We start from the raw sequence: 26,961 nt of genomic DNA on the forward strand, positions 1-26,961 counted from the left end.
ATTAATAGTTTTCCGCTCTTTCTGAAGGAGTGTGTATCAGGAGTGCAGAGAGAACAGACATCGGAAAGCTAGAGAGAGAAGTTATTCGTTATCAAAGCATTGTATTGTATAATTTAATTAGTTATCTCAACTATTGTTTTTTTGTTTTACTAGTTGAGTATTAAATAAAAAGAACTCACAATATTTATTTATATTACTCAATAAATTAGTTTATCTTTACAAGAAGACTACTTCTCATTTCAACAACTTGGCTGATTCAAAAGAGTAATATATAATATAACAAATGGGACCAGCACAAACTGGACGGATCGCACTTGGGCAGAACTGGGACTGATGTCTTTGGGGGAATATTTGCTGGAGTGGTTAGGGAAGGTTTAAACTGAAATGGCAGGGTGATGGGAACCTTTGCAAGGAGTCAGAGGAGGGGGGAAACAAGGATAAGAACAAAAGACAGAAAGGGGAATGAAAAAGTGATAGGCAGAGAAATCAAGGCCCAGAATCAAACAGGGCCACAGTTAAAAATAATGGGAACGGGGCAAGGAATGTTAAAAAGTCAAACCTTAAGACTTTGTGCCTTAATGAATGGAGCATTCGCAATAAAGTGGATGAGTTACTCATGCAAATAGATGTAAACAGGTACAATATAGTCAGGATTATGGAGACATGGCTGCAGGATGACCAGGGATGGGAACTGAACATCCAGGGGTATTCAGTATTTAGGAAGGACAGACAAAAAGGAAAAGGCAGAGGGACTGTATTGCTGGTTAAAGAGGAAATTAACACAATAGTGAGGAAGGATATTAGCTCAGATGATGCGGAATCTGTATGGGTCAAGTCAAGGGACAAAAAACATTTGTGATAGTTGTATATGAACCCCCAAACTGTGGTGGTGATGTTGGGGTTAGCATCAAACAGGAAATTAGTGATGCATGAAATGTAATTATGGATGACCTTAATCAGCATATAGATTGGGAAAATCAAATTAGTAACAATACCGTAGAGGAGGAATTCCTGGAATGTATACGGAATGGTTTCCTGGACCAATACGTTGTGGAACCAACAAGAGAACTGGCCATCCTAGACTGAGTCTTGGGTAATGCGAAAGGAATAATTGGAATCTAGTTAGTTGTGCAAGGCTCCTTGGGGACATTCAACCATAAAATGATCAAATTTTTCATCAAGGTGGAGAATGGCACAGTTGATTCCAAATCCTGAATCTAAAGGAAACTATGATGGTATGAGGTATGAATTAGCTGTGATTAATTGGTAAATGTTACTTAAAATGGTGACAGTGGATAGACAATGGCAAACATTCAAAGAATGTCAACAATTGTTCAATCCTGTCTGGCGCAAAAATAAAATGGGAAAGATGTCCAAACCATGGCTAAGGGAAATTAGGGATTGTATTGGGAGGAGTTTAGAATTCAGCAAAGGGATTGATTAAGAAGGGGAAAATAGAGTACGAGAGTAAGCTTGCAGGAAACATAAAAACTGACAATAAAAACTTCCAAAGGTATGTGAAGAGAAAAAGATTGGTGAAGACAAATGCAGGTCCCTCACAGACAGAAACAGGGGAATTTATAATGAAGAAATGGCTGATCAACTAAATACATATTTGAGTTCTGTCTTCACAAAGGACAACACAAATAACATACCAGAAATGTTGAGGAACACAGAGTTTAATGAGAGAGAGGAATTGAAGGAAATCAGCATTAGTAGGGTAATGATGTTGGGGAAACTGATGGGATTGAAGGCCAATAAATCCCCAGAACCTAAGGGCAGCACGGTGACGCAGTGGTTAGCATTGCTGCCTCACGGCGCCGAGGTCTCAGGTTTGAGCCCGGCTCTGGCTCACTGTCCGTGTGGAGTTTGCACATTCTCCCCATGTTTGCATGGGTTTTGCCCCCACAACTCAAAGATGTGCAGGGTAGGTGGATTGGCCATGCTAAATTGCCCCTTAATTGGAAAAAATTAATTGGAGACTCTTTAAAAAAAATTTTAAATAAAAATCCCCAGGAACTGGTAATCTACATACCAGAGTACTTAAGGAAGTGGCCCTAGAAATAGCAGATGTATTGGTGGTCATCTTCCAAGATTCTATAGACTTCAGAACAGTTCCTATGGATTCACAAGGCTTTCGACAAGTTCCCACATCAGAGATTAACATGTAAAATTAAAGTTCATGGGATTGGGGGTAATGCATTGACACGGATAGGAAACTGGTTGGCAGACAGGAAACAAAGAGTAGGAATAAACAAGTTTTTTCCAAGTGGCAAGCAGTCACTACTGCAGTACCGCTATTCACAATGTATATTCATGATTTAGATGAGGGAGCTAAATGTAATATCTCCAAATTTGCAGATGGCACAAAGCTGAGCTGAGGAGGATGCAGAGATACTTCAGCGTGATTTGGACAAGCGGAGTGGGAAAATCAATGGCAGATGCAGTATAATTTGGATAAATGTGAGGTAATCCACTTTGGTAGTAAAAACAGGCAGACAGATTGTTATCTGAAAGTCTGTGGAGATTGAGAGAGGGGAATGTGCAACAAGACCTGGGTGTCCTCAGACACCAATCACTGAAAATAAGCATGCAGGTGCAGCAGGCAGTGAAGAAAGCAAATGGTATGTTGGCCTTCATAGTGAGATGATTTAAGTACAGGAGGAGTGATGTCTTGCTGGAATTACACAGAGCCTTGTAAGACCACACCTGCAATATTGTGTGCAGTTTTGGTTTCCTTATCTGAGGAAGACGTTCTTGCTTTGGAGGGGGTGCAGCGAAGGTTTACCAGACTGATTCCTGGGATGGCGGAACTGAGGTTTGAGGGGGGATTGAATCAGTTAGGAGTTCAGAAGAATCTTATAAAAACCTGTAAAATGCCAGCAGAACTAGACAACGTAGATGCAGGAAGGATCTTCCTGATGGCAGGGGAATCCAGAATCAGAGGTCACGATCTAAGGTTACGGGGTAAACAATTTAGGACCAAGATCAGGAGAAATTTCTTCACCAAGAGAGTGGTGAGGCTGTGGAATTCTCCACAATTGAAAACAGTTGCGGCCAGAACATTGTATGTTTTCAAGGAGGAGTTAGGTATAACTCTTGGAGCTAAAGGGGTCAAAGGATATGGGGGGGAATACGGGAACAGGTTACTGAGTTGGATGATCAGCTATGATCATACAAAATGGTGGAGCAGGTTTGAAGGGTCAAATGGCCTACTCCTGCTCCTATTTTCTATGTTTCTATCTAATCACCATTACACATATGGTACAAGATGACCATGGTTGGAAAATAAATATTCGAGGATACACAATATTTTCTAAAGACAGACAGAATGGCAAATGAACAGGATTAGGCCTGATAGTAAAGGATAACATAAGAACATTAGTCATAGAATTTTACAACACAAAAAGAGGCCCTTCTTCAGCCCATCATTTTGTGCCGACCACCAAGCTCCTATCTATTCGAAACCCATTTTCCAGCACTTGGTCCTTTGTATGCTGTGTTATTTCAAGTGCTCATCTAAATGTTTCTTAAACGTTGTAACGTTCCTGCCTCACCACCCTTTCAGGCAGTGAGCTCCAGATTCCCATCATCCTCTGGGTGAAAAGGTTTTCCTCAAATCCCTTCTAAATTACCCACCCTTAAAGTGAAAAAGGATCTGACTTTGGAAAATCATGAAGTTGAATTAGAATGGGTTGAAATCAGGAATAGCAAAGGATCAGAAAATATTGGTGGGCGCTGTTTGTATGTTATGTCATTGGACAGAGCATTAAATAATAAATTATTGGAGCTTTTTAATCGTTAGAAAAATTTTAGAAGGAAGTGGCAGCGGAGATAATGGATCCATTGAGTAAAATATTCCAAAATTTCCTGGATGCAGGAAAGGTTCCAGTGGATTGGAAAAATGTATTCAAGGTGGGGGGGGGGGGGTGCAGAATGTAGGAAACTATAGAACAGTTAGTTTAACATTGGTTATTGGGAAATGATTGGAATCCATTACTAAGGAAGTAATAACAGGACATTTAGAAAATCAAAACTCAATACATCAGAGTCAGCATGGTTTTAAGAAGGGTAAATCATATTAATTTGCTTGAGTTCTTTGAACTTGTAACAAGCCAAGTGGATAACGGGTATCCCGTTGATGTAGTTGGACTTCCAGAAGGCATTTGATAAGGTGTCACACATAACGTTAATACACAAGGTAACATCACAAGGGATATGGGGTAATTTATTACCCTGGACAGAAGACTGGCTAACCGACAGAAGGCAGAGAGTCGGGATAAATGGATCTTTTCCTGGATGGCAAGATGGAACTTGTGGGTGCCACAGGGTTCTGTCCTCTGGTACCAACTATTTACAATATATGTTAATGACTTGGATGTAGGGATAGAAATTACTGTAGTCAAATTTGCAGATGACTCTAAAATAGATGGGATAGTAAGTTGCAATGAGGGAAACAAGAAATTTACAAATGGATATAGATGAGTGGGCCAAAATTTGGCAGATGAAGTTTAACATGGATAAGTGTGAGGTTATCCATTTCGGACTACAAAATGGAAAGGCAACTTGATATCTACATGAAGAGAAACCTCAGACTGCTTCAGTGTAGAGGGATCTGGGTGTCCTCGTACATGAATCTCAAAAAACTAGAATGCAGATACAGCAGGGAATAAGGAAGGCAAATGGAATTTTGGCCTTCATAGCTGAAGGGACAGAGTATAAAAGTAGGAAAGTGTTTCTGCAACTGTACAAGGCATTAGTGAGAGATGTAGTTGCATTAGACAATTGAGAGGAGGTTCACTAGATTGATTCCAGAGATGAAAGGAGTTTCTCTTTGTTTTTCAGAATCTCCCAATCTTTCTGCCCAAATCCTTTTTCAGAAAGATTAATAGACTTGTCTTGGGCTCTGTGTGGGTGGGGAGGGTCCCCCGTATTAAAAGAGTTTGTCTGGAGAGGAAGGGGGCAGGCCTGGCCCTTCCCAATTTTCAGTGTTACTACTGGGCTGCTACTATTGTTATGGTCTACTGGATTTACCAATTTTTTGAGGTCCTTTAAGAAATCAACTAAACATATATTGGAAATAAATTAATTCTTGAAAAATACTGAGTCTGCAAAAGTATAATCAACTTATGAACAATGCTCCTAAAGCGGGACAAGGACCCACTGCAATGTGGATCGTACAGGCCGATCTCGCTCCTCAATGTGGATGCTAAGTTGCTGGCAAAAGGGCTGGCCACGAGGATCGAGGACTGTGTCCCGGGGGTGATCCACGAGGACCAGACGGGATTTGTAAAGGGCAGGCAATTAAACACTAATGTGCGGCGGCTCTTAAACGTGATAATGATGCCATCGGAGGAGGGAGAGGCGGAGATAGTGGCAGCTATGGACGCGGAGAAGGCCTTTGACCGAGTAGAGTGGGAGTACCCCTGGGAGGTGCTGCGTAGGTTTGGGTTCGGGGGAGGGTTTATCAGTTGGGTTCAGAAGAGCATCGGGTGTCGCTTTATGCGGATGACCTGTTGCTGTATGTGGCAGATCCAATGGAGGGGATGGTGGAGGTCATGCAGACTCTAAGGGAGTTTGGGGAGTTTTCGGGCTATAAGCTCAATGTAGGGAAGAGTGAGCTTTTTGTACTACAGGCAGGGGACCAAGAAAGGGGGATAGGGGATCTACCGCTGAGGAGGGCGGAGGGGAGCTTTCGGTACCTGGGGATCCAGATAGCCAGGAGTTGGGAGGCCCTACATAAACTGAATCTGACGATTCAAAAGATGGGACATGTTACCGCTCTCGCTAGCGAGTAGAGTGCAGTCGGTCAAAATGGTGGTCCTTCCGAGGTTTTTGTTTGTGCTTCAGTGCCTTCCCATCGTGATCACCAAGGACTTTTTTAAGAGAGTAGGTAGGAGGGGTTCTGGAGAGGAGTGGCGGGAGCAATATCTCAGGTGGTGAAAGTCCGGGTCAAGCCAAGCTGGGGGCTAGCAATATTTGGAGTAGTGGACGAGCCGGGAGTGCAGGAGGCGAAAGAGGCCGGCATTCTGGCCTTTGCGTCCCTAGTAGCCCGGCGAAGGATCTTGCTAATGTGGAAGGAGGCGAAGCCCCCCAGCGTGGAGGCCTGGATAAACAACATGGCTGGGTTCATAAAGCTGGAGAGGATTAAGTTTGCCTTGAGAGGGTCTGCGCAGGGGTTCTATAGGCGGTGGCAACCGTTCCTAGACTATCTCGCGGAGCGTTAGAGGAAGGTCGGTCAGCAGCAGCAGCAACCTAGGGGGGGGGGCACGTCCTGGGAGGGAGGGGGGGGGGGGGGGGGAGGGGTAATGGGGGCTTGCCTGGGAGGGTGGATGAGCAAGAGATAACATGAAGGATTGGGGAAACTGGCACGTGCGGGAGAGAGCCAGTGTACAAAGCTATGTAACATATCATTTCACCATGTATATATCTTGCTCTGTGCGTTATTTTGTTACGGGGGGGGGGTTTATTGTTTATAAGGGTGAAAAATTGTGTTAAAAAACTTTAATAAATATATATTTTTTAAACTTATGAACAATGCAAAAGATGTACTGTATAAACCTACCTAAAGAAGCAATATGAAGGCACATTCAGCAGAATTGCAACAATCTAGTAACATAGTATGGCTAGAGGCTAGTCATGATGCAAATGTTTAGACTGTGAGAAAGCACATGAGAAATTATACTGTGTCAGGAAAATATTAATTAATCTTGAGTAAGTGATTAATGTCTAATTAACTAATCACCTGTTAAGTGATTGACACCTTTCTGAACGAATCAGGCGGGTCTCAGCTGAGAGTAGAAAGAAATGAAAACGAATCAGGGACTAAACCATAGATAAGGATTTCCTTAAGAATATGATCTTATGATTACATTTTTTAGAAGAATTCTAGCATTCAGAAATTCTTGAAGCATCTGTAGAAATTAATTTTATTTTAAAGTATTTCCTTTACTTTTTTCTTATGTTAATGTTTCAATGATTTTTCGCTGTATTCTGAGAAGTTTATGTATTATTTTGATCTAAGTTTTGATTCTGTTCTTAGCAAGTGTGTTAAGTAAATTCTTTGTAATAAAGTGTGTTTTGGACACCTCTATCAACCAGACCGAGTACCTTATTTTTGGAAGAAAAATAAGAGATCATACATGGTCTAAAGATGGTTGTTGGACCAGGGGTCGGTATGGTGTAGAGTGAAGGCCACGTGTAGAGGAACTTACTTAAGGGTATTGGTTTCGGCTTACTTTCCTTTTCACGGGTAGATATTCATCAAACCCAATGGTGGTTTCCACGTTGAGGATTTGGAACCAGTGCCGATTACATTTTGGTTTGGAGGACATGTACAGGAAGGCTGTACCTTCCTTCTAGTGGCAACCATATATTCATTCCAGCGAGCTTGGATCCCAAGTTTAAGGAATGGGACCATTTGGGGATCCACTTTGAGGACCTGTTCTTGGGTGGTAAGTTTGCGGACCTAACTGAGCTGATGGAGGCCTATCAAATACCCAGCAGTAATGAGTTTAGGTATCCTCAGATAAGGGTTTTTTTGAACAAAGAGTTGAGTTAATTTCCAACATTACCGTCCTTGGGTCTACAGGACATGTTCCTCTCAGATGTTGAGATCGCCAAGGTATATGCAGAGTTGGCCAGTAGGGAGGAAGTCTCGATGATGTCGAGGTGGCAGAGTTGGGAAGAGGAGTTGGGAGGTGATGTGTGGGCTGGATTTGGGAGGAAGCGTTGCATAGGGTTAATGCTTCCTCGTCTTGTGCTAGGCTCAGTCTTATACAGCTTAAGGTTGTGCTCAGAGCACAACTGACACCGGCTAGGCTGAGCTGTTCCTTCCTGGATGTGGCTGATCAATGTACTCGATGTGCCGGATCCCCTGCGAACCATGTTCACATGTTCTGGTCCTGTCCAAAATTAGTGGGGTTTTGGAAGGGTGTTACGAATGTACTGTCTCGGGTGGTGGGGGTAATGGTCATGCCTTCTCTGTGGGTAGCTATGTTTGGTGTATCTGTGGATCCTGGTGTCATGGTGAGAAAGGGGGCCGACATTGTGGCATTCGCCTCCTTACTGGCACAAAGGAGAATTTTGCTCAATTGGCAATTGGGCCGCAGAACTGGCAAGCACTAGTACAAAGTCTTACAACACCAGGTTAAAGTCCAACAGGTTTGTTTCGATGTCACTAGCTTTCGGAGCGCTGCTCCTTCCTCAGGTGAATGAAGAGGTATGTTCCAGAAACAAATATATAGACAAATTCAAAGATGCCAGACAATGCTTGGAATGTGAGCATTAGCAGGTGATTAAATCTTTACAGATCCAAAGATGGGGTAACCTCAGGTTAAAGAGGTGTGAATTGTGTCAAGCCAGGACAGTTGGTACGATTTCATAGGCCAGATGGTGGGGGATGAATGTAATGCGACATGAATCCCAGGTCCCGGTTGAGGCCGCACTCATGTGTGCGGAACTTGGCTGTAAGCTTCTGCTCGGCGATTCTGCGTTGTCGCGCGTCCTGAAGGTCGCCTTGGAGAACGCTTACCCGGAGATCAGAGGCTGAATGCCCTTGATTGCTGAAGTGTTCCCCGACTGGAAGGGAACATTCCTGTCTGGTGATTGTCGCGCGATGTCCGTTCATTCGTTGTCGCAGCGTCTGCATGGTCTCGCCAATGTACCACGCTTCATCCCATGTTTGTCTTCTGAGGTCGGTCGGTGCGGTTTTTCGCTGTGGTGCATTGGAACTGTCGATCGATGAGTCGAGTGCCATATCCCGTTCGTACGAGGACATCTTTCAACGTCTGTAGATGTCTGTTACGCTCCTCCTCGTCTGAGCAGATCCTGTGTATATGGAGAGCTTGTCCATAGGGGATGGCTTCTTTAATGTGTTTAGGGTGGAAGCTGGAGAAATGGAGCATCGTGAGGTTATCCGTGGGTTTGCGGTAAAGCAAAGTGCTGAGGTGACCGTCCTTGATGGAGACGAGTGTGTCCAAGAATGCAACTGATTTTGGAGAGTAGTCCATGGTGAGTCTGATGGTTGGATGGAACTTATTAATGTCATCGTGTAGTCGTTTCAGTGATTCTTTGCCGCGGGTCCAAAGGAAAAAAATGTAATCGATGTATCTGGTGTATAACGTCGGTTGAAGGTCCTGTGCGGTGAGGAGATCTTGTTCAAACTTGTGCATGAAGATGTTGGCGTATTGGGGTGCGAATTTGGTCCCCATAGCTGTTCCGTGTGTCTGGATGAAGAACTTGTTGTCGAAGGTGAAGACGTTGTGATCCAGAATGAAGCGGATGAGTTGCAGAATTGCATCTGGAGATTGGCAGTTGTTGGTGTTGAGTACTGAGGCTGTTGCAGCAATGCCGTTGTCATGGGGGATGCTGGTGTAGAGTGCCGAGACGTCCATTGTGACGAGGAATGTTCCTGGTTCAACTGGTCCATGGTTGCTGAGTTTCTGTAGGAAGTCCGTCGTGTCGCGACAGAAGCTGGGCGTACCTTGTACGATGGGTTTCAAGGTGCCCTCGATGTAGCCAGAGAGGTTCTCACACAGGGTCCCATTGCCTGAAACGATAGGGCGGCCTGGTGTGTTGGCCTTATGTATTTTCTGGAGGCAGTAGAGATCTCCAATGCGGGGAGTACGTGGGATGAGAGCACGTAGGGTGCTCTGAAGATCTGGATCCAAGGTCTTGATCAGTCTGTTAAGTTGGCGGATGTGTTCCTTGGTCGGATCTGCGGGTAACTGTCACCATCTGGCCTGCGAAATCCTACCAACTGTCCTGGCTTGACACAATTCACACCTCTTTAACCTGAGGTTACCCCATCTCTGGATCTGTAAAGATTTAATCACCTGCTAATGCTCGCATTCCAAGCATTGTCTGGCATCTTTGAATTTGTCTATATATTTGTTTCTGGAACATACCTCTTCATTCACCTGAGGAAGGAGCAGCGCTCCGAAAGCTAGTGACATCGAAACAAACGTGTTGGACTTTAACCTGGTGTTGTAAGACTTCGTACTGTGCTCACCCCAGTCCAACGCCGGCATCTCCACATCATGGCCAAGCACTAGGTCATGGGTACAGGATCTTGCTGAGCTCCTTCATTTGGAGAGGATCAAGTTCACCATTAGAGGTTCAGATGAAGGGTTCTCCATGAGGTGGAAGCTGTTCATCATCATATCATAGAATTTACAGTGCAGAAGGAGGCCATTCGGCCCATCGAGTCTGCACCGGCTCTTGGAAAGAGCACCCCACCCAAGGTCAACACCGCCACCCTATCCCCATAACCCAGTAACCCCACCCAACACTAAGGGCAATTTTGGACACTAAGGGCAATTTATTATGGCCAATCCACCTAACCTGCACATCTTTGGACTGTGGGAGGAAACCGGAGCACCCGGAGGAAACCCACGCACACACGGGGAGGATGTGCAGACTCCGCACAGACAGTGACCCAAGCCAGAATCGAAGCTGGGACCCTGGAGCTGTGAAGCAATTGTGCTATCCACAAGGCTACCGTGCTGCCCGTTCATCCGTTCATCGACTTTTTCAAGAACTACTAGACCGTTATGCGGGTTTTGTTGTTTAATGTCATGGATTGTTCCTGTTTTTGTATTCTCTATATGCTTTGGATATGCCTCAAATAAATTACCTTTCAAAAAAAAGTTGAACAGCTTGTTACCTTCACATGCTTACTCTCCTTATCAGAGACTAGGACTGAGTAACTGATCCCAGCCTGTTTGCAATGTTCCTGAACTTCTTCCTGAAATAGTAAACAGGTAACTTCAAAAAAACACTTGAAATCAGAAGCACAGCTTTAATTCATGTTAAGAACAGGATGTACAGTCAGTTATAGAGTCATTTATGGCACACAAGGGGATCATTCAGTCCTCAATTCTAAGCTGGCACCCCACGGAGCAAACTAGCCAGTTCCATTCGCCTGATTAAGCCCCGTAACCCTAAATTTACTTCCTTCTAGTGCCTATATAATTTCCTTTTGAAATCATTGATTGTTTCCACTTCCACCAATTGTGGGCAGCAAGTTCCAGGTCATTACCACTCGCTGTGTAAAAGGTTCTTCCTAACAATACCCCTGCATCTCTTGTCCAAGAACTTTAATCTGTCTCTCCATATCCTTGTACCATCAGCTAATGGGAATCGTTTTTCCTTGCCTACTTTATCTAAACCTGTCACATTCTTGTACAACTCTATCAAATCTCCCATTAATTTCCTTTGTTCCGAGAACAACCCCAGCTTTTCAAACCTAACCTTGTAACTAAAACTCCCCCCATCTCTGTGAACCTTCTGGTAAACCTCCTCTGCACCCTTCAAGGACTGTCACATCTTTTCCTAAAGTGTGGTGATCAGAATTGGATTTAACACAATATTGACCAAGGTCAGTTCAGTAAATACTTAACTTGGTGTAATACTGAACCATACAACAAGATAGGCAAACATTGAATCACCTGTCAGTGCTGAGTTGGCTGATCCCAGCTGGGTTAATGTTGGTGGAGACGATAAAGAAGTCCATCTGTATTCCCACTCCTGTCACTGCTCAGTGACCATTACCACAGCTCATATGCGTGGCTGTCAGATAAAGACAATCCAGCTCCGTTGTGATGCTCCCTCTCTTTTACTCTAACAATGGTCATCTATTTACGCATGAAGAATAGCCAAGTTGCCCGTGGGCTACCAGTGCCTTTAGAGCTGGGGAAACCTGGGGAAGGGAACACCGTCAATCGTAGATCTCACTGTAACCTCTGCTACGTTGTCTGGATGAAATGTGCACCAACTGCACCCACTAACTACACATACAAGCTACGGAATCACAGTGGTAATCACTTAAGCATTTCTGCCTCTCCAACCTCCAGATGCCTGTAGGTTAGCTTTTATCAATGGAACTCCAGCCTGCTAAATTATATCCTCATCCCAAATCGACTGCATATATTACCTGGGAGACATTGTGCAGCAATTCAGCTTTTATGCCGCACTTCCACAAGTTCTGGATGATGGTGATGGCTCTGTCCAGCGACATCCTCCCCACAGCAACCACCAGTGTCTCAAAATGACAGATAGCGGGCTGGAATGGAAAACAGTAGGTTGTGGGTCAGCAACATATAGTTCGCAAAAATGTCACTGATCCAAGTCAAAGGAGCAAGTGCCTGTGTTGTAGCTCATCTCTCCAACTCCCGTCCCTCACACAATCTTTAATACTTCTCTTCATTAGCTGATATATTACATGTGAAACTAGCAAAAATACAAAGTGCAGGACGTCAGTGAAGTAAAACTCTTACTACAGGTAACTCACCGATTCAGATGTACTGCAAAGCGTGGAGATTTTATCCAAGGCAAGGCTGACTCCTACAGCAGAGGGGACGGGTCCTACAACTTGTGGTCTCTGGAACTCGAGGATCTAAGGAAGAACAACATTTTTACAATTCTTATTTCTTGAAAAGGACAACAGATTTGCAACCATGTTAAGCAGTTCCGCTTCCGGTGGATAGTACAAATGCAATGCCTGGTGAGGCTCCTATAGTGTGGGATTTCTCCTCCGATTTCTGATATGGGCTAATGTAGCTGATCTCAGTCAGGGCAACCTTTGCCAACACCACTGTCATGAGAATGTGGCTTTAAGAAATGTTTGGCTGCTCATGTTACTGCAGTGATGTCAGAGTGTGGGTGGAGCTGAGCTCTGGCTCGGTTTTTTAGTTTCACTTTGAGAAAAGCTTGGGGGTGTGTGTGTCTTTTTGGTTTCGTTTTTCAGTGTTGGAACTGAAGCCAGACAGAGCAGGTGTACTGCTGTTCTCGCTGCCATGAAAAGACTATCTCTTGATCATTTAGTGAATTCAGAATTATAAATGTTCTCAGTAGTGACTTTGACCTGATGTGCTTCTGTTAAAGGTTATGTTTTTTGTAAGTCTTCTGGATGTTAAAAGGACAGCGTAAGCATTACTTAGTGTTGTATTCTTCGGGGGTTGTATTTGAATTGATGGTTGCGAAGATGTTCACTATGTTTTAAAAAGATTAACTTGAGTTCATAGAATAAACACAGTTTTGCTTTAAAAAATACTTTTCCATTTCTGCTGTACCACCCCTGTAGAGTGGGCCGTGTGCTCCCCATACCACAATCGATTAAAAGTTATGCGTCAGGTGAACTCCATGATATACCCTCCATAAACCCTGGTCCACAACACCACTACTACAAGTGCTCAAGCGTTGCTGATAAATAAGCAAGTGGAGAATTGCGGAGCAACAAATCTTCCAGGGGTCTTGCTCCAGTCAGCCTTGCTGGAAACTGGATGTGTAGGCATCATTGTGAAAAGATGTGTTCAAGGATCAGTCCAAAGATGTGTAGGTTAGGTGGATTGGCCATGCTAAATTGCCCTTTAGTGTCCAGGGATGTGCAGGTTAGATTACACGGTTGTGGGGATAGGGGGAGTGGATATGGGTAGAGTGATCTTTAGAGGGTTGGTGCAGATTGGCTGGGCCGAATGACTTCCTTCTACACTGTAGGGAGTTCTATGATTGGGAACAGCCAAAATTAGCAGTGATGCCACCCACTGTTGAAGAGATTGCTTGCTGTCATATCAACAATAATCATTTAGGCAAAATACCAGAGCAACATACCAGAGCAAATCAAGAGAGAAAGGAATTGAGGAGCTATGATGAGCAGCAACTGTGCGTTATTTCAAACCCCAGGACGCTGCTTCCAATACTAAACATCAAAACCCATGACAGGACCGGCTCTGGGTCACTGTCAGTGTGCAGTTTGCACATTCTCCCCGTGTTTGCGTGGGTTTCGCCCCCACAACCAAAAGGTGTACAGGGTAGGTGGATTGGTCGCGCTAAATTGCCCCTTAATTGGAAAAAAGGAATTGGGTACTCTACATTTATCTATATATGTAAATTCTATGATTCTATGATTTTGCTTGACAAACGAGGATTGGCACGGTTTTGTGGAAAGGGATGATATATTAAAATAGGAGAGCAGAATATACAGTGTGTGTCTGTATGTGTACACAAAGAGAAGAGAAAAATATTTAATGATCTGGACCAGTTTGGAAAACATAGAAAATAGGAACAGGGGGAAGGTCATTCAGCCCCTCAAACCATTTCCACAATTCAATACGATCATGGCCCAAGCATTGGTCCCTGTGGTAACCCACCAGACACGGTCTGCCACTTCAAAAAAGACCCATTTATTCCTACTCTGACTCCTGTCTGCTTAGTGGGCAGCACAGTAGCATTGTGGATAGCACAATTGCTTCACAGCTCCAGGGTTCCAGGTTCGATTCCGGCTTGGGTCACTGTCTGTGCGGAGTCAGCACATCCTCCCAGTGTGTGCGTGGGTTTCCTCCGGGTGCTCCGGTTTCCTCCCACAGTCCAAAGATGTGCGGGTTAGGTGGATTGGCCATGATAAATTGCCCTTAATGTCCAAAATTGGCCTTAGTGTTGGGTGGGGTTACTGGGTTATGGGGATAGGGTGGAGGTGTGGACCTTGGGTAGGGTGCTCTTTCCAAGAGCCGGTGCAGACTCGATGGGCCAAATGGCCTCCTTCTGCACTGTAAATTCTATGATCTATAACCAATTCCCAATCCATGCCAGTATATTGCCCCCAATTACATGTGCTTTAATTATGCACACTAGCCTCTTATGTGGGACTTCATCAAGACACTGGGCCATATGCAAGAACTAATTTATTCCGATTGTGCTTCAAAAAGCAATACAGCTTTACTGAAGGTGGTGCCAGTGACTGACTGAAGCCACTATTCACTAGTACCCAAAAAGGGCACAACTGCTTATACCACATTGATAAGAGTGTGTTTGCGCAACAAAATATTCCTGAATCTGGATGTAGAGTCTTACATAGCAACAGGTAATCAATGCTGCCAAGGAAAATCAGGACCACAAAAACTCACCAGGTTGTCATATCTCCCTCCAGCTGCTAAGATCTCTGGGACGATGTGGTGTCGCCGTTTCACAAGTGCTACAAACTGGAAAATGACTCCACTGTGCTGCTGCACCTTGTAGACAAGGCCCAGATTAACTACCATCTGTGGAGCAAGGAACACAGCTTCAGTGCTTTTCATTTCCCTTCACTCTCATTCAGACCTTGCAGTCCTCAGCCTCTTGTGCTCTTCCAATGACGCCCAACTTAAACTTAAGGAGCAGTACCTTATTCTTTGATTCGGCACATTATAGCCTTCTGGACTTAATGTTGAGTTGAAACATTTTTAGATTATATAGTCCCTTCTCCCAGTTTTTCTTTTTGTTTGTTTCTTTTTGGACAGCAGCTGTTGATAATTTTGCCTTTCACATTTACACCTCCTCTTTTGTTTTATTTTAGTTGTTCCATTATCATCCCTTTCAGATTGTAATATCATCCATATTTTCATTATTCTCTCCTTTCTTCCAACCTATCACAGACTTTTCCTTTTCTTCTTTCTTCCCTTGCTTAAAAACTGTTATATATCTAAGTACTCTCAGCTCAGGCAGAGTTGTCTACCTGAAACATTAACTCTGCTTCTCTCTCCACAGATGCTGCCAGACCTGTTGAATATTTCTCATTTTATTACCAGCTCCAAGCCCATTTGCTGAGATTTCCAGGATATATAAATCTGTCCCACTTGCTACCAAACAACTTGCAAATCTGGCACCTCTTTTAGTTACTCTCAACAATCTTTCTCTCCTAAATTTAATGTCAATGCAAGGGTGACGTTCTACAAGCTGCAGGTGCTGTTCAACACCATGTCTTGTATGAACAGGGAATCGACAGGCTCTTCAACTGTGGAGTAAACGGGCCCTCGGTCCAGTCACACTGATCAAGGTGATGACATCCCGGACTCTGGAAGGGGAAAGACAGCAATTGTAACACACTTACAATGCCGAGTTTAAATCAGCTAACTAAACACCACTGAACTGGCAGCAACCCAACCTGTATGATGCAGTTATACTCAAAGCTTTAATAAGCTGAGCTATTAGGTGAAGTACCTGTTTGAGACTACTCATTACAGTTACAACCAACCTGTAGTTTGACATCGAATTTCTTTAGGAGTTCCGTCACTTCCTCAAGCTCCTTTAAGGCCTGTTTTACCAGCTGGCAAACAGCCAACTTCCCCTTCATCAGAGGCATCAGCATAACTCTCAGTTGTTCCAGATCCAGTTTATTCTCAATATACTTGTATAGATGCATGAACTGAATGAGAGAGAAATGGCACTTTAAGAACAGAAATGGCCTTTCCTACTAAGTTCCACATCACCAGGAACATCGTCACAGCACAAAGAGTGTACAGGTGCATTCAAAAGAAAACAAAATAATCACTGGGGAAAAGGAATAGAGAGGCAATGTCGGTAGGGTGAAATGAAATACAGTGGGAGGAGGCACGCATGAAGCATAAACACTCACATAGATCAGTTGGCCCTAATGGGCCATATCTGCACCATACATGCGATGCAGTTCTATAGACTGAAACAGATGTCATTAGGTCAGCAAATAGCAGCCACTCAACTTACACTGTTTTGTGACAAAGACAGGTTGCAGAACTTGGCTTCTATCTCTTGTTTGGTCAGCTTCCCCATCTGCCATAGAAGAGAGGTTGTCATATATTAAACGAGATGGAAAAAATTCAGTAAATCTGGCAATACACCAAATGCAAATATTTCATAGAGAATTGTTTGGAAGCCGGGATTTTAACTAAGCTTCACTGAAATACAATAGGTATGATATGAAAGTCAAATCATGTGGACATACCTTTGATCTTTAGGGGGTCTTGATCACCAGATAAATCTCCAGGGCAATTTCAGGTTACTGGTTATGAGGCAAGTTCCTCACAGCAACACTCTAGTGCATTCAAGGGAATGCACTGACAGCAATGGAACAGGACAGTCAGGTATAGGGGCAGTGGCAATTCAGATTTTTTATGAATGGACCAGGAGTCTGGGAAGTGTAAAGTCCTGGGATCTGTCCAAGTTGTACTTTTACTATTCTCCAAATTCAGTAAATGTGGTGTCAGAACTCTCAACCACCATTGCTGCAAACCAGAGTCCGAATGTGTACTTTTAATTACACAGCACATTATTCAGGACAAAGCAACCCCCTTGATTGGCACCTCCTCCACAAACATTCAATCTCTTCACCACCGACAAACAGTGGCAGCCGTGTGTACCATTTATGAGATTCACTGCAGGAACCCACCAATGTCATGATATTCAAGAGAACATCACAGCACATAAACGCATACATAATGATAGACAGAGCAACGGACCAATTAGCACACATAACACGACAGCCAATCACAGACAAGAGGATACACAGTACAAAACAAGAAACATGACACTTCCTGGGCAGTCCATTAGGAGACGGCACAGGGCAAGGACCTCAAAGCCAGACACTCACAGTCACCACGTGCTGAGTACCATGTTTGTTGTATAAATAGTTTAACAGAATAAAACTGCGTTGTACCAATCGCAACCGTGTTGGTTCGTCTGTATATCAGAACACCCAACACTTCATGGTACCAGAAGTGAATCGAAACCTACCCACAAATCTGCCATCCTGTGCCATGGACACCGTCAACACACCGCAGACGTTGCAAGTCGCTGGGAACCTGGGCATCAATTGGACGCTCTTCAAGCAGCGCTTCCAGCTCTTTATGGAAGCCAACGAAAAACAGGGCGCCTCGGACAAAAGGAAGATTGCCATCCTCCTCACCACCACAGGTCAGCACGCCATCTATGTATACAACTCCCTGGTGTTCGCGGAAGGCGAGGACAAATCTAAGTATGACACGGTCCTCCTCAAGCTCGATCAACACTTCGTTGAAGTCAACGAGAGCTTTGAGAGGTAAGTCTTCCAGCAGCGCCTGCAAGGTAAGGATGAGCTCTTTCAGTCCTTCTTGACGCATCTCTGCATACTCGCGCAGTCCTGCGGTTACGACACCACCTTAGAGTCCATGATCCGGGACCAGATCGTTTTTGGGGTTGCCTCCGGCAGCCTACGCCAGCAGCTTCTAAAAATAAAAGGCCTGACCTTAGCATCTGCAGTTGAAGCCTGTGTCCTGCATGAGAACGCGACTAGCCACTATGCCCAATTTCAGGCGACCGAATCGGCGCGGAGGGGGTCCTACGCGACCGGATCGGAGAGCCAGGTGACCCACGGGGCCAAACGGGTCCAGGCGATCGAGTTTCTCCCGGACGAGGGCAGCCGTTTCGCGTGTTTTTCGAGGCCTCCCGCGCTTGTGCGCGCCAAAACCTACGGCAACACTGAGGGACGTGATGCGCAGGCGCGCTCGACGCAAGACCGAACTGCGCATGCGCAGTGGCGTAACGAACGCCATGACGTCACGACGTGCGGCAACTGTGGAGCTGCACATTTAAAAGGGCAATGTCCCGCAAAAACCCGACAATGCCTACGCTGTGGCAAGGTGGGCCACTACGCTGCTTACTGTCGAGTGGCTCAACCTGGTGATCTCCCGCATCGCCGACAACCTCGCAGGAACGTGCGGACCATCCAGCCTCCACATTACGACATCCAAACCGATGACACAGATGACCAAGACGCCTTCCGGGTTGCGGTCATTGATGGGAACCAGGTCAACACAATCAATCCGGGCGATGAATGGTGTGCCACCCTGACGGTCAACCCAAATTCGTCCACCTACTAGACTGGACTTATAACACTGTTTACACGTTGAACTCTTGCAACCACTGTTTTAACATGTCTATGTTTTTCTCGTTACAGGCATTCGTTTTATCGTTCCACATTTCCACGTTGTTTTCTTTTTGTTATGGTACAACCTCGTTAGCATGTCACACCCGACATCGCCCCTTGTATATAGTTAAGCCCCATGTACATGCTGTAAATATTACACGCACACACACATTTAGCTGCACTCAGGACACATTTCTATTTATAACCACGTAGGCACATAATCTTGTAAAAAAGGTGGGATATCATGATAATCAAGAGAACATCACAGCACATAAACACATACATAATGCTAGACAGAGCAACGGACCAATTAGCACACATAACACGGCAGCCAATCACAGACAAGAGGATACACAGTACAAAACAAGAAACACAACACTTCCTGGGCAGTCCATTAGGAGACGGCACAGGGCAAGGACCTCAAAGCCAGACACTCACACAGTCACCACGTGCTGAGTACCAAGTTTGTTGTATAAATAGTTTAACAGACTAAAATTGCGTTGTACCAATCACAACCGTGTTGGTTCATCTGTATATCAGAGCACCCAACACTTCAACCAAGATTTGATAGGCAGCACCTTCCAAACTCATGACCACTACCATCTAGAAGGACAGGACCTGGGAACACCACCACCTGGAAGTTCTCCTCCAAGTCACTCACCATGCTGACTTGGAAATATATTGCCATTCCTTCACTGTCATTGGGTCAAAATCCTGGAACTCCCTCCCTAACAGTAGGCGTACCTACACCTCAGGGACCGCAGTGTTTCAAGGCAACAGCTCACCACCATGTGGGTGGTTTACGGTAATAGGACAGGCGACTGAGCGTGGGTAGGGTGCTCCTTCAGAGGGTTGGTGCAGACTCGATGGGTCAAATGGCCCCTGCCTGCACTGTAGGGATCCTAACAATTCTCACGAGCAACTAGGGATAGGCAATAAATGCTGGCCCAGCTAGCGACTCTTACAACCCATAAAGTGAATTTAAAAAAAAACGTTTTGAAAAAAATGAGGGAACTGGATGCTCAGCAGCTTGCTAACCCAGAATCTATTTATAGCTCAGGCTGTTTAAATGGATGTCTCTTCCAGAAGCTGTATAAATCCTATGCAAAATGAGTTTAGGTAGTCTCAGTCAGGTACTAGTAGATATGGACTCCAACACAAAAAGGGTCCTTTAATCAGCACAAAGTTGCAAATCACTCAGTGCAGACATAGAATGGATGCTGTCGTAAATTAAAACATGTGACAACAAAGTAGAAATAAGGGTGGGACTGAGACATGCGGATGCGACAACGGCAGCTTTACTCAATTCTTCATGTGCCACACCTGACCGAAATGGAACATATCAGTTCTTTCCCTCTACTTCCATAGAATTACATCGGATATATGGTATAGAAACCAGCCATTCAGCCCAACCAGGCAATGCTGGTGTTTATGCCCCACTTGAGCATCCTCCGATCTTTTATCTAACTCTATCATCGTAACCCTCTCTTCCCTTCCCCCTCATACACTTGCCTAGTTTCCCCTTAAATGCATCTATTCAATTTGCTTCAACCACTCCCTGCGGTAGCAAGTTCCAAATTCTCAACACTCTTTAGGTAAACAACTTTCTTTCTGAATTCAACCCCCCCCCCCCCCCCACTGAATCCTCCCACTTCCTCTTGCAAACACCTCATCCAGTATCGATCCCCACCCCCACCATTCACACCTCCCCAGTCCATCGAAAGCTGCTTGACCAGGCTCCAACGAACACGCCCCTTCCCACACTACACTCCCGTTCACTCGCCAACCTACGTTTCCTAGGCAGTGACCCGGCCAGAGACCCCCCACTCCTCTCCCTCCTCAGTAAACGGCCCCACGTGCCCATTCGACCCACCGAGTCTGCACCAAGAACCAAAAAGGAACTGCACCCATAAGGAAAAAAGAAAAACAAAACCCAGACCACATGTAAACAAACCCCGCCCATTTAAGAAACAGAAAGTAAAATCCCAACCAAACCTTCTCCTTCACATGTTAGCTGTGGAAGCAGACTATAACCGCCCTTTGGTGGCTCATTTGCTTAAGCGACCAATGTGCCCTGTCTGGGAGGGTTCTTCCCCCTCCCCCATCGACTCAGCAGCCATCTTCGCAAAATACTCGGTCGGCCTCGGGCCCTCCACCCCCTCGGGCTGGCCCACGGTGCTCAAGTTTTGCCTCCTCGACCTGTTCTCCAGGTACTCCACCTTAGCTCCGAGTCCTCCGCTGACCTCCACCACCCCCCACAACTCCTCACCTATCACGGTGAACTGATCGCTGTATTATGACAGTCCCTCCTCCATCCCTTTCAGCTTCTCTCCTTGCTCCTGAACCTCAACCGACATCCTCATCACTGCCGCCTTTGCCGGGGCAATTGCCTCCTCCACCCACTCTTTCAGCTAAGCCATCATCTCCCTCCGAAGCACCTCCATACGCTTGGCAAACAGTCTTTCAACTCCACTGACATCACCTCGGTCAGAGTTTCCACCGTGAGGGGAGTGGCCCCATCCGATGACCCAGACCCTGCCATCTTTCTTCTCACAGGACTCACAGCCGCACTTGTCAGCAGACTTTCACTTGCCCCCTTCTTTCTATCACCTTTCTTCTGGGGCTTCGACATTTCTCGTCTTCCTTCTGACTTCCCACACCAACTCATCCACAAACTACCCCTGAAACCGGGCATAAATGTCCAAAAAACAGATACTATAGCAGGAGCCACCTAACTGTGAGCCCCACCAAAGTCCTCTCTGTTGCCAATATGTTATCTGAAAGAAGTACAAGTTACTTGAGCTCCCTGCTTTCCCTCACAACCTTTTCTAAATCTGTTCATGGAATCCCTGCAGTGCAGGAGACCATTCGGCCAATCGTGTATGCACCGATCCTCTGAAAGAGCACCCTGCCTAGGCCCACTCCCCTGCCCTAGCACCGTTATCCCACCTAACCTGCATACTAAGGGCAATATTTTTAACATGGCCAATCTCCCTAACCTACACATCTTTGGACTTGGGAGGAATCTGGAGCACCCAGAGGAAACCCACGCAGACAGGGGGAGAAAGTGCAAACTCCACACAGACAGTCACACAACGCCAGAATTAAACCTGGGTCCCTGGCGCTGTAAGACAGCAGTACTAACCACTGTACCACTGTGCTGTCCTCTATACCATACAATGTTTAAGTGCCAGTACTGATTTTTCTGTAGAAAGTGTCTCCGCAATCCTTATTAATGTCTGGTTCCTCCAAATATTACTGATACTATGTGAATTACTTTACAGACGTTTTAAACACAGTTTTAATAGGACTTGGCTCACTTCATGTTTAACCATCTTTTACGCTCCAGTTCTATAACTCTATTTATTCTCTTGTCATCAGTGCCCTCCCTTAATTTATTCTTTCCCGTTATTACCCACTCATTTCTCTTTATATTAGACTGCCTACATACCTTGTAGATTCCACATGTTTAGCCACATGTTAATTCTCCTGATTATGCCAATTTGCACATGGCTCGTGCAATAATCCCAGGATTATTATTCTCAAATTTAGCTCGTCTAGCAGGACCTCCTCCTTCTTCTTACCCACATTGTTTGTTCCACCACAATAACTAGATTTACCTCTTCCCTTCCCAAGTTCCCCTCCAGCTGCTGGGAGATATCCCTTACCTTGGCACTACGTACGCAACACACCCTTTGGAATTCTCATTCTTGGTTGCAGTCACCATTACTCCAACATTTCTATTCCTCAACTCCCCCTGGACAGCCTAAGGAGCCACACTGCCTTGGTCTGTGTTGTGACCGTTCTTCCTGTAACTTTCGTCTTGTCCTCACAGGTAGCAAACACACTGTACCTGTAAGACAGGACCAGTGTCTGCAGGACTTTTTTCTCAGCCTTTCCGATATCCCTGCTACCAAGCTGCCCACCAGTCACACTCTCCCTTTCCTGAACATGTGTTTTCCTCTGGGATGGGACTTATAGTCTGGATAAAACTGTCCACAACCTCCTTCCTCTCCTTTATACGTGTGGGAGTCTCTCCAACTTGCAACTCCAGTTAAATTACACTGAACCGGAGAGATCCGAGATCCCCATTTTCTGCAGTCCAGACACGCAACCCACTTGGTCATATCTCAGACGAACCTTATTTTATTTGAGTAATTAAATTCCTTATTCAACAATTATTTCCAGCAAAATTAAGTAGTTTACCTAGCTAAGCTATAAATTGAATTCAGTATTTATGTTTGCCAAGTTCTAGTTTAAACTGCAGCTCCAGTTTAGAAAGAAAAAAATCTTTAAAATTCACCAACGATTCACCTACCTGCTTACCTGTTTAAAGACTCCGGAGTTGAGCTCTCAGGTCTCCTGCTCCATCTCTCGGGCCACAAAGACCAGGGCAGCATCTCTTCCTTCACTGCACCAAATTCCCGGGGTTAAGTAAGTATTCTTTCTAGCAGCAATCCATTGATCTGGACTTCATGCTATTTACTTTGTGCATAGGCAAAAGCTCCTGTGTTTATACGTACTGGAATTCTAGAGATCGGAATCAGGCAATGCTGTCCAGGAACCATTTCTCACTAGCCACCTAATTAACTAACTGTTCAGTTGCCACCAGCAGGCAGCTTGTCTACCGCTGACTAAGACAAAAATAAACCACAAGTTAATGTTCAAGTTGAATTAGATAAGAAAGGCAAAACTTGACAAGATTTTAGAGAAGAGATCAACCCTTGAAATTTCCCTACTCACCGAATCCTCCATATTAAGGAAGTACTCTGTCTAGCAGTATTCCAGTGAGCTAGACTTCATGCTATTTACTTGTTAAGTACAAAATTCACATAAGAATAAAATGAAACTAGAACAGTCTTTGTTCCCTGTTCTGTATATTGCAGAGGTGGCATGTTGGTTAAAGCTTCAACTACAGCAACAATTTTACTGGCTCTAAAGAACGCACCATAGGATCTGACAGGATGTTGTACACGTGCTGGAGTTTGTCCTCGGGTATCCCACAGTGTAGCAGTACCGCTCTCAGCAGGCTAGTGTGGTTCAGGTGGATGCTGTAGTTGCGCTCCTGCAAAACAAATAAAGGTAACAATGTCTCAAGGAACAGTATAACCAAAATGGAGAATCTGATCACATGGTACCCAAATATATCATGGGTAATATCCCAGTCATGTAAATGTGACTGTATACTGTGAAACTGAACTGCAAAATCTTCACTCATAAGAAGAAAGTTAACAATATATGGACCCCACCTGCAGTACAGGAAATTCCAGAATAATTTCAACGATGGTGCAGATCACCTCTGCATCTGGCAACAAGTTCCTTGTGATCGGTGTGACAATGTCAAATGCACATTCTACAAGTTCTCTTGGGTGACAGCGGTCCAACTTTCGAGGTCTGAATACCCGTTCAATGCAGTACCTATGAACAAGGAACAGATCAAATAGGGTTAACAACGACAACTGGTGTTAGGGATGTCACTGAACGGCTGCAGGGCATACTGAAGGCAGAAAGACAGATATCGTGGTTCATGTTGATACCAACGATATAGGCAGAAAAAGGGATGAGGTCCTGAAAGCAGCATCAAGGGAGCTAGCACGTAGATTAAAAAACAGGACCCAGAAGATAGTCATCTCTGGATTACTTCAAGTGCTATGTGCTATAGAAATAGGTTAGTCCAGATGAATGCGTAGCTGCAGAATTGGTACAGAAGGGAGGATTTTAGATTTCTGGGACATTGGGACAGTTTTGGGGGATGGTCAGACCTGGAAAAGGCAGATGGTTTGCACTTGAACCGAAATGGGACCAGTGTCCTTGCCGGGAGGTTTACTAGGGCGGTTGGAAAGGGTTTAAACTAACTTGACAGAGGCCTGGGATCCTGAGAGATTTAGATGCATAGCCAAAATTAGAGGAGAGACCAAGTGAGTCAGTTAAGTCACAAGGGAGATTGGCAAGATTGGATGGTAGTTATTTTAAGGCAAGGAGTCGGATGAACAAGGCTGATGAATTGAGGGCACAAATTAAAACAAGGGGGGTGTGTGTTGTCATTGCTGTCATTGAGGCATGTTTTTTTTAAAATATATTTTATTAAAGTTTTTCAATCACAATTTTATCCCCCTTACAAATCAAAAAGAAATTTAAAGTACAAGTAAAATGATAACTACAATCTAACATTGATTAACTAACTGTCATTGAGGCATGGTTAAGAAAGATGCAGGATTGTTCAATATTCAAGGATACAGGATCTTTAGGCAAGATAGGGAAGGAGAGAAAAGACATAGGGAAGGAGATAAAAGACATGGGGATGTTGCAATCTTGATCAGAGAATCAATTACAGCAATAAGGAGGGACGCCATCTTAGAAGGTTCTTCGAATGATGCCATATGCCAGGAGGACAGCACGGTAGCATTGTGGATAGCACAAATGTTTCACGGGTCCCAGGTTCGATTCCGGCTTGGGTCACTGTGCGGAGTCTGCACGTTCTCTCTGTGTGTGCATGGGTTTCCTCCGGGTGCTCTGGTTTCCTGCCACAGTCCAAAGGTGTGCAGGTTAGGTGGATTGGCCATGATAAATTGCCCTTAGTGTCCAAAATTGCCCTTAGTGTTGGGTGGGGTTACTGGGTTATGGGGATAGGGTGGAGGTGTTGACCTTGGGTCGGGTGCTCTTTCCAAGAGCCGGTGCAGACTCGATGGGCCGAATGGTCTCCTTCCGCACTGTAAATTCTATGATAATCTATGAAATATGGGTAGAAATTAAAAACCAAAAACGAGCAATCTCATTGCTGGGAGTGTTCTATAGGCCCCCACACAGTTCGAGAGAAATAGAAAAGCAGATATGCAGGCAAATTTCAGAGTAGTGTAAAAGTAATAGGGTAGTGATAGTGGGGGTTTTCAACTTCCCCAATATTAACTGGGGTAGCCATAGCAAAATTCTTAAAATGCATTCAGGAGAACGTTTTAAGTCAGCACGTAGAAGGACCTACAAGAGGGGGCAGTCCTGAACTTAATTTTCGGTAACAAAGCTGGGCAAGTGGCTGAAGTATCGGTGGGGGAGCATTTTGCAGACAGCGATCAAAACTCCGTTAGGTTCAAGATTGTTATGGAAAAGGACAAGGATGGGTCTGAAATCAAAGTTCTAAACTGGGGTAGGCCGATTTTAATAAGATCAGATATGATTTGGCAGGAATGGACTGGGAGCAGACACTTTTAGGTAAACCCGTGGCAGAACAGTGGGACTCATTCAAGAAGAAAATAGGGAGAGTGCAGAGCCAACACATTCCGATCAAGAAAAAGGATGGGACCAACAAATCCAGTGAGCCCTGGATATTGAGGGAGATACAGCATTGGTTAAGGAGAAAAAGGATGGTTGTGGCAGATATCGAGGGCTCAAAACAGCAGAAGCCCTAGAGGTGTGTAGAATGTGCAAGAGGGAACTTAAAAAGGAAATTAGGAGAGCAAAATGGGACATGAAAGCGTATGGAAGCGCAGTGGGGGGTGAGCAGATGTTAGGCTGTTAGGCTTATCAAAGGGTTTATTTATTTTGTGTTGGGGGGGGGGATGTTCTGCTGACGAGGGAGGGACTTTTGCTGAGGAACAGAGAGGAGATCGGGGGCGGAGGCTGCCTGGGGACTGGCCGGTGAAGGCGTGGGGCGCGGGCTGGCGACTGGCCCAAGAGAGGGGATGGCTGATCGGCGATGAGCCCCCCAACTAGACTGATCACCTGGAACGTAAGAGGGCTCAATGGGCGTGTTCGCGCATTTGAGAGGACTGAAGGCAGACGTGGAAATGCTGCAGGAGACGCACCTTAGAGTAGCTGACCAGATTAGATTAAGGAAAGGTTGGGTCGGACAGGTTTTTAAACTTGGGACTGGACTCGAAGACCAGAGGGGTCGCGATCCTCATCAACAAGCGAGTGGTGTTTGAGGCGGGAAGAATAGTTTCGGATGGGGGAGGCCGGTACATTATGGTCAGTGGGAAATTGGAGGGGGTGCAGGTGGTATTAGTAAATGTATACGCGCCAAACTGGGACGATGTGGAGTTTTTAAAGTGGATGCTGGGGAAGATACCGGACCTGGATTCGCATAAGCTGGTCATGGGAGGGGACTTCAACACAGTTATTGACCCCTGGTTTAGACTGGTCAAGCTGAAAAACGGGCAGGGTGCCAGCAATGGCTAAGGAGCTAAAAGGGTTCATGGAGCAGATGGGGGGGTGGGGTGGACCCATGGAGATTTGGACAGCCAAGAGTAAAGGAATTCTCCTTCTACTCACAC

At 45.1% G+C, this 26,961-nt stretch overlaps 1 protein-coding gene across 1 annotated transcript in view; it reads right to left on the reverse strand.

Moving 5' to 3' along the window:
* Positions 1-26,961, reverse strand: part of LOC140398279 (eIF-2-alpha kinase GCN2-like) — a 257,905-nt gene that overhangs the window by 42,331 nt on the left and 188,613 nt on the right. Inside the window, 8 exon segments of the mRNA XM_072486762.1 lie at positions 10,667-10,747; positions 11,936-12,064; positions 12,293-12,397; positions 14,904-15,038; positions 16,010-16,180; positions 16,498-16,563; positions 23,643-23,759; positions 23,944-24,112. Coding sequence (XP_072342863.1) covers positions 10,667-10,747; positions 11,936-12,064; positions 12,293-12,397; positions 14,904-15,038; positions 16,010-16,180; positions 16,498-16,563; positions 23,643-23,759; positions 23,944-24,112 — 973 coding nt within the window.

The sequence above is a fragment of the Scyliorhinus torazame genome, chromosome 2 (assembly GCF_047496885.1).
Source record: "Scyliorhinus torazame isolate Kashiwa2021f chromosome 2, sScyTor2.1, whole genome shotgun sequence".
Taxonomy (NCBI): Eukaryota; Metazoa; Chordata; class Chondrichthyes; order Carcharhiniformes; family Scyliorhinidae; genus Scyliorhinus; species Scyliorhinus torazame.